We start from the raw sequence: 14,689 nt of genomic DNA on the forward strand, positions 1-14,689 counted from the left end.
TTACAAGTGTGCAAATGGCTTCCCACATGAGGAAGAATGAGTTCTTCACGTATTTGTTCTCATGTGGGAAGCCAAGAAGGAATTCATTCAAAGGAATTGCACCTTTCTAGTTATATTCTGGAACTTTGTATCTCTTTGTATCCTCATGTTACCTCTGCTACTGTAACCTTGTGTCACCAGGCTTTCTCTGGGGAAAGCCTGGTGTTCGTTTACAACGGGCCGTTTGATCCGGTCTAGACGGAAACCACAAGCAGAAGAAGCAGTGTCGCTTTGATTTGGTTCCCCCCGTTTGTTTCCCCAATCCTTATTAAAATACTCGAGTAGCCTAGTGTAGTCTTGCCAGTCGCTATGAGTTGGATGCATATACCAAACACATTTTCCAAAAGCAAAACTACGCCGCTACACAGGCTTTATTGATGTAGGTAGGCCCCAAAAGTATGTCCTTGAGCGCAGGGGAATTATTTTGGGTTAAAACTGAATCCGGGTTGATCTTTCCGGCCAAATTGTAGTCCTTTGAGGACTACAACATGATGTAGAGTGATTTCCGCTCCCGACCGGATCAAACCCCGAAATGTGAAGCGATCCCAGGCTACTGCTACTGCTACACTTGCAAAACACCAAATGGCAAAACATTTTTTTTACTATTTTTACTATTTTGAAAAACATTTTTGAATATTTCAAATAACTGATCTACAAGCTCGATATAGACCGGCTATTTTAAGATTTATTTTTCAAAATTGCAAAAATGGGCAAAGAAGTTTAGGGATAAGGGGTAAGGCATGGACAAAAAAAAGCTTCAAATATCCAGCCAGCAGCAGCAGCAGCCCTGGTGTGTATTCACCACAAGCATGTCAACTCCCACGCAGAAACCACTTCAAGCAAGCAGGGAAACAAGCACAGAGGATGAAGTCAGCCCTGGCTAAAAGGCTGTGTCGACACAGCAGTCCAGCCGCCGTGTCGGGCCACAAACAAACAAACAAAGCTCAGATGACAGCGAATGTATTGAACTGATTTTCGACCCTCTCTCTCTCTCTCTCTCTCTCCCTCTCTCTCTACCCCAGTCGCTCTCCCTCTCCTCTGCAGGCGTCGGAGAAGGAGAAGGAGAGTCCCGTGGAGCTGACGGAGCGTTGCTTCAGGGAGCTGCTGGGTCGCGCCGCCTACGGCAACATCAAGAACGCCGTCACGCCCGTGCTCATGTGAGAAGCAAACAAACACACACGACACAGTTGGCCGCGCCCCTTCTGTTCTGCGCAGACGAGCCAGCCTCTCTCCTTCTGTGCATATGACCTTCCGCGCCTGCCTTTCTAGACTCCTTCGTTTCCTGCCGTGCTTATTGTCTCCACCAGCCGAAGGCTGAGGGAGAGTATGTTTTCCCCTCCGTCCGTCCGTCCGTCCGTGCGTCCGTGCGTCCGTGCGTCCGTGCGTCCGTGCGTGCGTCCTCGCAGTTTGTGAACAGCTAATCTCAGTCACCGTTGGCCCGATCGCTGCCAAACTGAGCACACACACTCCCTGGATGCCAATCTAGAACCTCTGCCCCACATTTTTCAAATCAGCCTCATGGTGGCGCTATAACAGGCCGATTTGTGTGGCCTGGTTGTTACCAGCTAATCTCCGGCGCCGTTGGCCCGATCGCTGCCAAACTGAGCACACACACTCCCTGGATGCTAATTCAGAACCTCTGCCCCACATTTTTAAAATCAGCCTCATGGTGGCGCTATAACAGGCCGATTTGTGTGGCCTGGTGGAGACCTGTGCTCGGAAGAGCACTGCTTCTAGTTTACTTTTTCATTTTCTGTAAGCTGTGTGCGTTTGATGTCAGATTAAGTACTTCTGTTATCATGCCATCTGTCTCTGCGTCTCTTAAAGAGATGGGATGATAAGCGATATTATCGTTTATTGTGATAAAAAACACTCACAATAATCGTATCGTGGAGATTACATTTATCATGAAATCGTCCTCCTTCATGCACAGGGATCAATTCACCTTTTATTTGCAGAGCTGCATATCCGGTACCACTTAAACCCTCTATTGGTAAAACGTACTTATAATATACATACTTGATACCGTCTTTTCTTTTCACTCTCTATCAAATGTCTTTGCCAAAAAACAGCCGAGCTCACAACCCGTCGCAATGCAACGCGTTGTCTTCTTCTTCTTCTTCTTTCGTGTATCATCGTCCTTGATGATTGGTTGACAACATTGTATTTCACAAGATTTCTTGTTACTTAGGTGAGCTTGTAGATCTGCTATTTTTTGGCAAATGTTCCACCCCAGGATAATGGATTTTGATTATCGCGATAATATCGTAAATTGCGTTTTTTTTGGCCACAGTCATCGTGATATAAAATTTTCACATCATCTCATAGTCTCCCCTAGTCTCTTATTTGGACATGTTCTGACACTGCAGTTTGTCCTTGTATTTGCTTGCAAGGACACGTTTCCCCTGTCTGTATCTCAGTTCTGCTGTTCCATATCTATCTATCCATCTCCTCCTTATTCTGTTTCCATAATATCTCTCCACATCTGTGGATTTCCTTGCACCCCTGCAGCCCCGCCTGTAATAGGACTGGTGGCTTCTTAATACTTTGACCGGGTGTTTCTGCAGATATTTCTGTATCTGTTGAAGTCATTCCGTTCTGTGTCAACGCAGAATGGCTCCACAGCATGAGGTGTGTGTTATTGCACCCATCTGGACATGTTGACAGAAGTTAATGTCACACACACCCATGGGACATCTGTCTGGGTATTTGTGGGATTATGCCGCCAGTCTGCCTGTATGATTCTATTGCTTATAATACTGGTTTATTTTGACATGTTTAGACAGTTTCCATTTATTTGACCGTATTGGAGCATCAAATTATAAACCAGACTCAAATCACTACCATTTAAAGAAAATGTAAAAGGGTGGTTATGATTTGGTTTGACAGACAAACTGAAACTAGTGAGTTCCCTTTCTTTTTACAGTTGTATATTGAAGCTCTCTCTCTCTCTCTCTCTCTCTCTCTCTCTCTCTCTCTCTCTCTCTCTCTGCCTCTCTCTCTCCCTACCTCTCTCTCTCTCTCTCTCTCTCTCTCTCTCTCCCTCCCACTTTGCATCTGTCTGCTCTCTCGCTTCCTTTTCTTTCCGCTCAGATCGTCCAACTTGTTCTCTTGATGAGACCTGTTTAGTCTTTCAGCGCCCTCCTTCCCTCCCTCCCTCCCTCCCTGCCAATCTATCTCCCGTCTCAGTTCTTCCTCCCTACATCGTTCATCATCCTCCCCTCACATCTTCTGTGTGTATGCAGGATTGTACCATCTTTAGAAAACCGGGCAAAACTACGGGCAATTACGCTGAGAGCCCCCCTTAAAATGTTTCCATTTACTGACGCGGGTGTTGAAAGTGTTATTATATAGAGGTTTAGGGTTCTACTCTTCTGTCTCTCTCTGTCTGTGTCTTTATCGGCACAACTGACGTCACAATCGACCCCGTGTCTAATGACTATCTGATGCCCCTCCCCTCTCTCTCTCTCTCTCTCTCTCTCTCTCTATCTCCGTCCTCCTGTCTGCTTCTCTCCTTCCAGGCACTTAGACAACCACTCTCTATGGGAGGGGAAGACCTTTGCCGTGCGCTGCTTCAAGATCGTGATGTATTCCATCCAGGTAAGAGAACTCTCTCTCTCTGTTTCTTTCTTTCTTTTCTACGCCCCCCCCCCCCCCCCCATAGACCTGTCCCAATTATTACGTAATAGCCCTATTATTTGAGATAATTGCAATTATATTTGCATAATTGTTTCTGTGTTGAAAAATGTGAATACGTTTTCAAACTTTTTCAAAAATGTTGGAATTGGCAGACCACAACACGATTTTGTGTATGAAAGGATTACATACATATGTACATTATTTTTGATTATTGTTATCGGTCATTGTCGGTAATTTCTTCATATCTGCCCCATGCGATTATTGGCCTAAAAGCCAAACGGAAATGTAAGCTTTATTTTCCAATGTTCAATTGTAAAACATAATTTAAACAATCGTTAATCCCAGTTATTTGTAATGACAATTAATTGTCAAGTAAAAAAACATGATCCTGACAGCCCCTCCCCCCCCACCCCCACCTTTATGTTTATGTATGTGAAAGTACCAGTACAAATGTGAGCAGTTTACCTGTGGACTCCTGTGTCTGAGGTCTTGTGTTCTGACAGCCACACACATATGTTGTGACGTCTGTAAGTGAGCGATGGCACACGGCGGAATATTGCCGATGCGCCGGCAAAGCTAATAGGTTTCTCGCGGCCATTCTCATCCAATGGAACCATGGGCACAGCTTCCATTAAGGGCTGTGCTGAGCGCTCTTCTCAGTCAGGGCCTCATCTCAGAAACGCAAGTCACCAAGTGCTTCATTTCCAGCCTCTAGCTTTCAGATCACTGCCTGGGTGAATGGCCTTAAGCCCTATTTTATACTTGTCGTGCGGTGGTTATGAGCTTGTACACTTGCTATAAAACAACTATATTTGCATATAATTACATTCCCAAAATAGGGATGCCAGGTTGAAAGTGGGTAACACACCACACCACGTCCTGCTCTGTCTGTTCTGTTCATCTACTTTCTTTCTGTCTTCCTTTAAAACAATGCATTATGTTGTAATACATTTTAATACGTACGTTTATCTTGCCACGTTGTCCTCCAGTTTGTTAACTAATTGTTACGTTGTTACGTTATAAAGTTTCTTTCTTTCTATGTTGTTTTGCTCTTCCACAAATCTGTCTGTTCCTATTCTCTTTATTTATTCATGTCATATACTGATTTCTCCCACTCCCTCCCTCCCTCTCTCTCTCTCTCTCTCTCTCTCTCTCTCTCTCTCTCTGTCTGTCTCTCAGTCTCAGCACTCTCATCTAGTGATCCAACAGCTGCTCAGTCACCTGGATGCCAACAGTAAGAACTCGGCCACAGTGAGAGCTGGCATTGTGGAGGTCCTGCTGGAGGCGGCTGCCATAGCGTCCAGTGGGTCCGTGGGTGAGTCCAACACACACACACACACACACACACACACACACACACACACACACACACACACACACACACACACACACACACACACACACACACACACACACACAGAAGTACTGTATTGTAAATTCCACCAGGCACGTACGTATCCAGGCACTTTTATCCGTCTAAAAGTGCCCTCTCCAGACCATGAATGCAGTATTCACTATGGAGAAAGAAATGCAAATGCCCTCTTTCCATGCCATACCTGAAGGCAGCATTCAAGAGAATTGTCTTGTCCAAACTCTCCTGAACTTGAATGCAGCATCTTATGTTGAAAGAATTGCCTTCTTTGTGTAGAAATTCATGCCATAAGCCACATCCACTTGAAAAAAAAAAAAAGACTTATGCTTAGTTCAGTTTGGTATCAAGAACTGAAAATAGCCGACCTCCAAGCTCACAACGCGTCGCAGTTGTGAGCTTGGAGGTCTGCTATTTTACTTTGGGGAATTTCAGCCCCTGCCTCTCTAACATTCTCTGCACGTCCCTGAATTCCACTATTCATGCCGTTTCCTTTAGTCTCAATTCATTCATTGTTTCTCATCCATTGTGCGTGCGTGCGTATGCCCAGGCCCCACGGTGTTGGAGGTGTTCAACACTCTACTGCGTCAGCTGCGTCTGAGCGTGGACTATGAGCTGACGGGTTCCTACGACCACAGCAGCAACACGGGCACCAAGCCCATCAAGACGCACGAGGAGAGACAGCTGCAGGAGGCCGTCATCAGGACCATAGGTGTGTTTCTGTGTGTGATGATGTGCAATGGTGGAAGAATATTAGAGCTAGGGATGGGGCGATATGAACATTTCATATCGCGATTATTGTGACAAAGACACAAAGTGCAAAGAAGTGGTTACCGCTTAAAAAGTACTTTGTTACAAGTGAAACATCTGCATAAAGAATATCTTACAATAGTATTGGAATCAACAAGTAGGTCGGGAGTGGCTTATTGTCGGTATCAGCCGGTAACACGCGGGAGTCTGTCCCCGTTACAATGCGCGAGATCCCTGGGAGATGGACTGCTGAGGTGGAGCGCCACACCTACCATCAGCTCCCAGTACTTGCCGCACGACTTGCCAAGCCATGCTACTCATACGCTGAGTTGGCGGTGCCCGTAATCGAACCATGACCTTGTGGGCCAAAGGCGAGAGCTCTACCGACTGAGCTACCCAGGCACAATCAAAATTACAATTAAAACATTAAAAGTAGTCATTATGCAGAATGCCAATTTCAGAATCATGTTATTAGTCTATAATTATTGATCATTTATGTGTTTATCACTTCATTGTTGCAGTTGATGATGGTGGAGCTCGTATTCACTCATAGACCCACTGACACATTGCTGGGTAGCTTTACCTACAAAAAGATGTCATCATTTATTAGTTGCGTCGATTTTCAACATGTACATAATGAAAATCTGCAAGATAATTGAGTACCTGAGACGAATAACAGTCTAAGTCCGTATTTTAAAATTTTGGATAAAGACATTTTTTTGATTTACCAGACTGTAAACCACAAACTAGAAGTTTTAATTTCTTAAAGTCTTAATGTACTCTCCCCTCATTTTGTTGAGTTAGTTACTTAACTCATATATATATTAGGAAATATAAGACATAATACTTATGGAAAGTGGAAAAACAGTAGTTTGTGGAACAACAGTCCGTACAAGCAATATTCAGCAGACAAAGGGAGCAAATATCATTAAAACCGACAATTAGACAAAATGAGGGGGGATTGCATTAAAGATTTAACAGATTAAAAATGACTAGTTTGTGGTTTACAGTCTGGTAAATCCAAAAATATATATATAAAAAAAAAAAAATCAAATATGGACTTATACTATTATTCGTCTCAGGAACTCAGTTAGTAACCAAAGTGGTGTAAATAGTATTGTTCGTGTTCGCCTTGCCTTCATAGATCTCCATCCCTCTCCTTGCCCTTTTCCTTTCCTGTTTTTCCCCTCTTCTTCTTCTTGTTTCCTCTCGTCCCTCAGGTTCCTTTGCCAACACCCTGCCTACGTACCAGCGCTCAGAGGTCATGCTGTTCATCATGGGCAAGACCCCCGTCCCTGGGGTCCACCCTGCACTGGCCTCCACAGGCTCTGGGTGAGGCGCACATCCAGGCTACACATTATATTACGCATTAATACTTTAACCAGTGTTTTATGATTTAACTATTGAAAAATAGCAGATCTACAAGCTCACAGCGCGGCACCGAGTGCCGCGCTGTGAGCGTGTAGATCTGCTATTTTTCTAAAGATCGTGAACATTTGTGCAAGTCTTATTGATCGATTCTATAAATCTCTCCTAAATCCTAACGGGTTTCTGAAAAACCTACCTTTCTGTGTCAGTGTTTCTCAAACCTTTTCGTGTCAAGGACCCCCAAAATGACATGTATTTGACCCCCATCTCAAAATATTTAATTCCAGGGACCCCCAGAAGCAACATTTGAGTTACAAATGTTTGCTTTAAAAATACTTATATTCAAAGATTTGCTGAAATTTTCACAACTTTTTAAAAATAGCAGATATACAAGCTCGCAGCTTGTATATCTGCTATTTTTCAATAGCAAAAGTATAAAATAATTCATGCCTAAATGGGTTAATCTCATTTTGTGGTTGGCATGTTTAATGTAAAAATAATTAGCTAACGGTGGAAAGGGTCAGAGAGAGAGAAGCCCTCGAGACATTTTCTCCCAGTATGTGTTTCTCCTAACCGTAATAACCAGTGGACAGACTGCAAGCTCAAATGGTTCACAGTTATCTTTGTTGTCTGCTTGAAACTGTCTATACACCTCCACACTTTTCTTTTCTTTCTGTTTTTGTCTCTCCGTCTCTCTCTCTCACACACACTCACTCACTTTCTCACTCACACATCATCCATTTTGAAGCAAATTCTCTGCATTAGATCACATTTGTTGGAAATTGCTGTCTGTAGATCTTCTCACTGCCTTGCTGAATTCTATACAGAAGACATTTATTCTATACTAGCCCTTACCCGTTTAAAGATACACACACACACACACACACACACACACACACACACACACACACACACACACACACACACACACACACACACACACACACACACACACACACACACACACACACACACACACACACAGAGCTGGTTAAACATGTTGCCTCATGCTAGACTAGAAGTTGAAAAATTTAGTAGGCCACAAAGATAACAGAAACTGAAATAATTATAGAGGGATGCAGTTGACAAACAACTAAGAGACCAGCAAGCAGGACTTTTTATATATTTTTTTAAAACCTATTATACCGGCTGTCATACCGGCTCTCCACACAATTCTATACTAAGATTCACCGCTTCACTTCGAACCGAGGTTTGATTTTTCCATATCGCCCACCCCTATGCTGAAGTTGTACAATAAGCCCAAGGGAGATTCAAGTCAGTCACTGACAGTTACTATTTCACCCCTTCTTCCCGACAGGCCCGAAGGCACCAGGATGATCCAAGTGATGCTGCTCAAGTCCTTGGTCCAGGTGAGCCTTTGCCCCTGAAATTGTTAGACCGGGGTCTTCAATGTTTTCAGGCCACCCCTTAGTTTAGAGAGAGATGAAGCAGGGACCCCCACAACCTGTTCATAGAGTCCATATCATTTCTTTGTTTGACAGCACAATTATCAGTGTATGCTGGATTCATGTCAATTTGTGTTTCCAGATAATTAACCACTTAGACAGTCAATACTTAATAAACTTGACCTTTCACTCTGTACTTAGTCTGATATTTTTCCCCAATACACAGTGCGAGGCGTTGTGAGCTTGTAGATCTTCTATTTTTGGCTAAATTTATCAGAATATGGACACTAGGGTTCAAGTGGTTAATATAAAACATATTTATATCATTCAAATATTTGGAGCACCCCCTGTAACTCTGAGGGCCCCCTAGGTGTCCCGTCTATTAGACGTTCACAAACTCCTGGCGAGGTCCACTTACATAGAGTTTTACTGAATTAGAGGTAGTAGAGGATCACAGTACACTGCCCTCATTATAGGAAATCTTCCACAAGGGATTTCCCACAAAGGGATCAATAGAACACTGCAACTACCAGCTACCTGCTTCTCCCACGCTATCTATTCTACCGCCCCAAGCTGATCTGTCCTGGAATATTGACCCCTAAATTGATACGAATTTGTCTGCGGACCCGCATCTGAAATGATTTTGTGCCAGGAACCCCATAAGATTTGTGTTAACACCTTCTAAGCCGCGGCAGAACCCCCTGAACCCCGGTACTGCCGTGCAATCAGCGTTTTATTTATAAACATATTTTAAAAAACAAACACACCAAATGATAAACAACGCGCGCGGGTCGTTCAGTGCAAGCCAGCAGGACGTGCACACACTACGTGTTTGGGCGGCCACTTACTTAGAAGCTGCTGCTGGCTGTATTTCTGCCGTTCATTTGCATGGAGCGAGATGGGGTAATCCGCGAGAAAAAACAGCGTTCGAAAGTACATTACGTCCTCGTCGCACGCACATCGATCTAATTCCATGTATTCCACTCATTCCGAAGCCTTGATTTCGCCTGTCGTCTGGTCGAAAAAGTCGAGGGGATGGGCTAAACCAGGCTGCAGCACACACAGTGAAGGGGAACGTAATGGCCGCTCGTGGAGCCAGTGGCAGAGCCAGCCGATGACGTCATCACGTTTCTGACGTGGTCCGATTGCACAACGTCTCTTAAAGAGACAGAGCACGACCTGCGACTGTATTTTTCAAAAAATTATGATTAATTTCATAAATTACGGGGAAGTACGGGAATAGACGATTGGCTGATGGGACCCAGTAGGAAGTCCGAGGGAGTGCGGCCAGGCTTAGAAGGTAATACCTTTCACAATTTTAAAAGATTTTTTAAAAACATCTCTCACAATGGGGCGCATCGCGATGAGTTGCATAAAATAGAGTTATAGTGGTTAAAACCGATTGTGCTACTACAGTATATTCATTATCACATTTTCCTGGAGCCCACTTTGAGAACCACTGCTCTCTATAACAATGGTTCTCAACCTGTGGGTCGGGACCCCCAGTGGGGTCCCCAAATTATTTTGGGGGGGGTCCCCAGATGTTTAGTTAAATGTTAACATTGTTTTCTCACACAACAGTAAACAGACCAACAAACAGTATAAGTGTATACAGGGTATCTGCACAATTCTAAAGTGACAACTTAAGGACTTTAAAGAACTTTTTAGTACCTCTGGTAAAACACAAAAGTGTCAAATATTAGAGGCAGAAATTGTGAAAATTGCAGATCTACATGCTCACAACGCCTCGCGTCGCGAGGCGTTGTGAGCATGTAGATCGGCTGTTTTCACAATGGAATAGATCGAGTCAAACTAAACGTAATGCCAACTCCTATAATTCCAAGTGCTTGTGCCGGTTGGGGGTCCCCAGTTCAAATATGATTATTTTGGGGGTCACGGCCTGAAAAGGTTGAGAACCACTACTCTACAGTATAACACTCATGTCCTCTTCCTCTCTCTCTTTCTCTTCCAGGTGACGGCAGGCTTCCAGACCACCAACATGTTGACGGCTCTTCCCAGCTCCTTCCTGGAGCCTCTGTTGTCCTTCTCTCTGACCGAAGACCCGGAGGTCCGTCTGCTGGTGCTCACCATCCTCATCAGCCTCATAGACCGACACGACAACAGGCCCCAGGTCTCCACCATAAGGTGTGTGAACTGTATATCACCTGAATCTGAGTGTAAAAAAGGGAAATCATGCATGTTGTCTCTAGGGCAAGGGTCTTCAATAGGGGGTCCGGGACCCCTAGGGGGTCCTCAGAGGTACTACAGGGGGTCCTCCAAATCTTTGAGTGATAGAAACTTTTTCTCTTTTTTTATATGCACTTGAACCCTAGCGTCCATAATATATTCTGGGAACCTTAGCCAAAAATAGCCGATCTACAAGCTAGGGCTGTCACGATTATGACCTTTTACATGACGATTGTCACTCAAATAATTGCGATTAACGATTTAATTGTGTATTTGTCGTTGACAATTACGTTTCTGTTTGGCTTTTAGGCTTTGAAGTTGCACATGGCAGATATGACACAAAGAAATGACCGACATATTTGACAACTTAAAAAAGAACATCTATCTATAAATGCGAGAAGTCTCTGCGTGTGTGTGTGTGTGTTTGTAATCCGCGTATCTCGAGAACCGTTCGTCCCACCGGCTTCAGATTCGGCACGCGCGTTCCCCGCCGCGGCACGGAGTGCAGTGCCGGGTCTCGACCCGACCCGATGCGCGGTTTTCCCAAACCGGCGCGAAACGTTCGGAATCTCCTTATGCGGGGTTGATTGTTGACATCAGGCTGTTTCTGAGGAAATCGGCGAAAGCTCTGACTCATTGTGACATCACTTCATAAAAGGCTCTGACATCACGTACGCCACATGAGTCAACAAAAAATCTCTGTGAGTGTGTATGTATGTAGGTAATCCACGTATCTCGAGAACCGTTCGTCCCACGGGCACGCGCGTTCTCCATATGGGCATAAAATGAATGCCCCCATATGAGAACCGTTCGTCCCACGGGCACGCGCGTTCCGTCCCACGGGCACGCGCGTTCTCCATATATGGGCATAAAATGAATGCCCCCATATATGGGCATAAAATGGATAAAGGGACACAGACAGACAGATTCAGAGATCTCCGAGAACCGTTCGTCCCACGGGCACGCGCGTTCCGTCCCACGGGCACGCGCGTTCTCCATATATGGGCATAAAATGAATGCCCCCATATATGGCCACGGCACGGAGTGCAGTGCCGGGTCTCGACCCGACCCGACGCGCGGTTTTCCCAAACCGGCGCGAAACGTTCGGAATCTCCTTATGCGGGGTTGATTGTTGACATCAGGCTGTTTCTGAGGAAATCGGCGAAAGCTCTGACTCATTGTGACATCACTTCATAAAAGGCTCTGACATCACGTACGCCACATGAGTCAACAAAAAATCTCTGTGAGTGTGTATGTATGTAGGTAATCCACGTATCTCGAGAACCGTTCGTCCCACGGGCACGCGCGTTCTCCATATGGGCATAAAATGAATGCCCCCATATGAGAACCGTTCGTCCCACGGGCACGCGCGTTCCGTCCCACGGGCACGCGCGTTCTCCATATATGGGCATAAAATGAATGCCCCCATATATGGGCATAAAATGGATAAAGGGACACAGACAGACAGATTCAGAGATCTCCGAGAACCGTTCGTCCCACGGGCACGCGCGTTCCGTCCCACGGGCACGCGCGTTCTCCATATATGGGCATAAAATGAATGCCCCCATATATGGGCATAAAATGGATAAAGGGACACAGACAGACAGATTCAGAGATCTCCATATATGGGCGTGAAATGGACGCAAATAGACAGATATCTCCATATATGGGCATATATGGGCAGACGTACGCCACATGAGTCAACAAAAAATCTCTGTGAGTGTGTATGTATGTAGGTAATCCGCGTATCTCGAGAACCGTTCGTCCCACGGGCACGCGCGTTCTCCATATATGGGCATAAAATGAATGCCCCCATATGAGAACCGTTCGTCCCACGGGCACGCGCGTTCTCCATATATGGGCATAAAATGAATGCCCCCATATATGGGCATAAAATGGATAAAGGGACACAGACAGACAGATTCAGAGATCTCATACGGCATAAAGGGACACAGACAGACACACAGACAGACGGATACAGAGATCTCCATAAATGGGCATAAAATGGACGCAAATGGCATATATGGGCATAAAATTTACGCAGAATCACAAAGATCTCCATATACGGGCATAAAGGGACACAGACAGACAGATTCAGAGATCTCCATATATGGGCGTGAAATGGACGCAAATAGACAGATATCTCCATATATGGGCATATATGGGCATAAAATGGACCCAGAACTATATCTGCAGTGATCTCCATATATGGACATAAAATGGACGCTGACAGACAGACAGATAACAGATATCTCCATATATGGGCATAAATGGACACAGGCAAACAGATGGTCAAAACGGGTCCTATGACAACAGGTATAATGGGGTTTGCATTAAAGGGCGGGGCATTCATTCCCTATTTACGTTGTTCCGAGTTGGCCAGGTCGCCGACTAGACGCTGGGCCGCCCGAAGGGCGGCCCAGCTTCTAGTAGTGTAAATAGCCGATATACAAGCAGCCTGTAGATGTGCTATTTCCACTATTTAAAATATATGAACATTTTTCAACATGGAAACGATTATGACAAAATAATTGCAATTAGACAATTATTATGTAATAATTGTGATGGGCCTAGTTGTCTCTCTGTGTTCAGCTTAGAACCTTAGTGAAACTCACTCTGTGTAGGCACCCTCACAAAAAATAGTAATCCTGGTCTCTATACTGCCTCCCCCTGGTCAGCTGGGGCACCTGATGGAGGGGAAAGGAACTGGTTGGAATGACGTGTTCCTTCCACGCGCTACGTCCTACCAGGGAAGCTCCCCCCGTTAGGTTAAAGTAGCGGCGTTCTCATGCATCGAAGGAAGCATGAGCTCAGTTCAGGGCTCTCCCCAGGTTGGCAGAGGGAGAGTAGCGCCCAGGATTACAGCTTAGGCAATTGGCACTGGGTTAAAAATGGGTTACAAAAATCGTGGGATAAAAATAATCACTCCCTCTGTGTGTGTGTCGTCTCTCTCTGTGCAGCATCATCTCTGACATCTCAGTGCTCAAGCTCAAAGTTGACAAGTGCTCCAGACAAGACAACCTGTTCATGAAGAAGGTATGTCCTCTTTCTACATTTCTCTCCCTCTTCCACTGTCTCTGCTAGAGCTGGGCTTCATCACAATGTGTTTAATGTCAATAATGTCATTTCTAATGCTCCCAAACTTAACAGCTAGTTACTGTATATTCCTTTTTTCCTGTGTATTTCTTCATTGAATATTCGCACATTTCACTACTTTTTTATAGAATAAGGTCAAACTTGTGCAGGGAAATATTTGTATAATAATGGTTTTGCTGCCTCATCATTGCCCGCAACATTGGTCTCATTGATACAACCTTCTCCTGGCCTAGTTGTTACTGTACATAAAACCAGACCGCTGGTGCTCATGGAAGGGAATAATGTTCAGGAGGGAGGAAAATGTACTGTATGTCAAAAGGGCATTTGAAATCCAGGTCCAGGCACACACAAATGAATTAAGTAGGAAAAAGGCATTTATTATATTTGGGCTAAAGACATAAAAAAAGAAAAAAACACCATTGCGTGTTGGCTTGGGGCTAGGTGAAAACATCCACTGTCTGTTTGTCACCGACATGTACTTTGAAATCTGCAGCTTGAGCAAAAAGTATGGTGCGAATAGCAATTTAGAAATGGGCCTGTACGATTTAAAATGTAGGCATTTAGTAGATGCTTTTAATCCAAAGCGACTTAAAATAATCAGGTAATACATCAATATAATGAGAAAGATAATGTGTCAGTACATCAACAACAATATAACAAATGCATAGGAATATCAATCTAGAAAAACAATAACATAGGTAGACCACACACCTAATCACTAAAAAAAAAAGTTTCTAAAACCTAAAAATTAGGGCTGGGATGCGATTAAAATTTTTAATCTAATTAATTACAGGCTCTGTGATTAATTAATCGCAATTAATCGCATTTTAATCGC

The 14,689-nt window shown here is 44.4% G+C and overlaps 1 protein-coding gene across 1 annotated transcript in view; it reads left to right on the plus strand.

Moving 5' to 3' along the window:
• Positions 1–14,689, plus strand: part of LOC308300717 (protein EFR3 homolog B) — a 67,761-nt gene that overhangs the window by 38,057 nt on the left and 15,015 nt on the right. Inside the window, exons 8-15 of the mRNA XM_080744609.1 lie at positions 1,062–1,196; positions 3,561–3,639; positions 4,858–4,993; positions 5,598–5,759; positions 7,018–7,129; positions 8,484–8,535; positions 10,544–10,716; positions 13,719–13,794. Coding sequence (XP_080600735.1) covers positions 1,062–1,196; positions 3,561–3,639; positions 4,858–4,993; positions 5,598–5,759; positions 7,018–7,129; positions 8,484–8,535; positions 10,544–10,716; positions 13,719–13,794 — 925 coding nt within the window. The remainder of the gene's footprint in view (positions 1–1,061; positions 1,197–3,560; positions 3,640–4,857; positions 4,994–5,597; positions 5,760–7,017; positions 7,130–8,483; positions 8,536–10,543; positions 10,717–13,718; positions 13,795–14,689) is intronic.

The sequence above is a fragment of the Nannobrachium achirus genome, assembly GCF_963921795.1.
Source record: "Nannobrachium achirus genome assembly, chromosome: 16".
NCBI lineage: Eukaryota > Metazoa > Chordata > Actinopteri > Myctophiformes > Myctophidae > Nannobrachium > Nannobrachium achirus.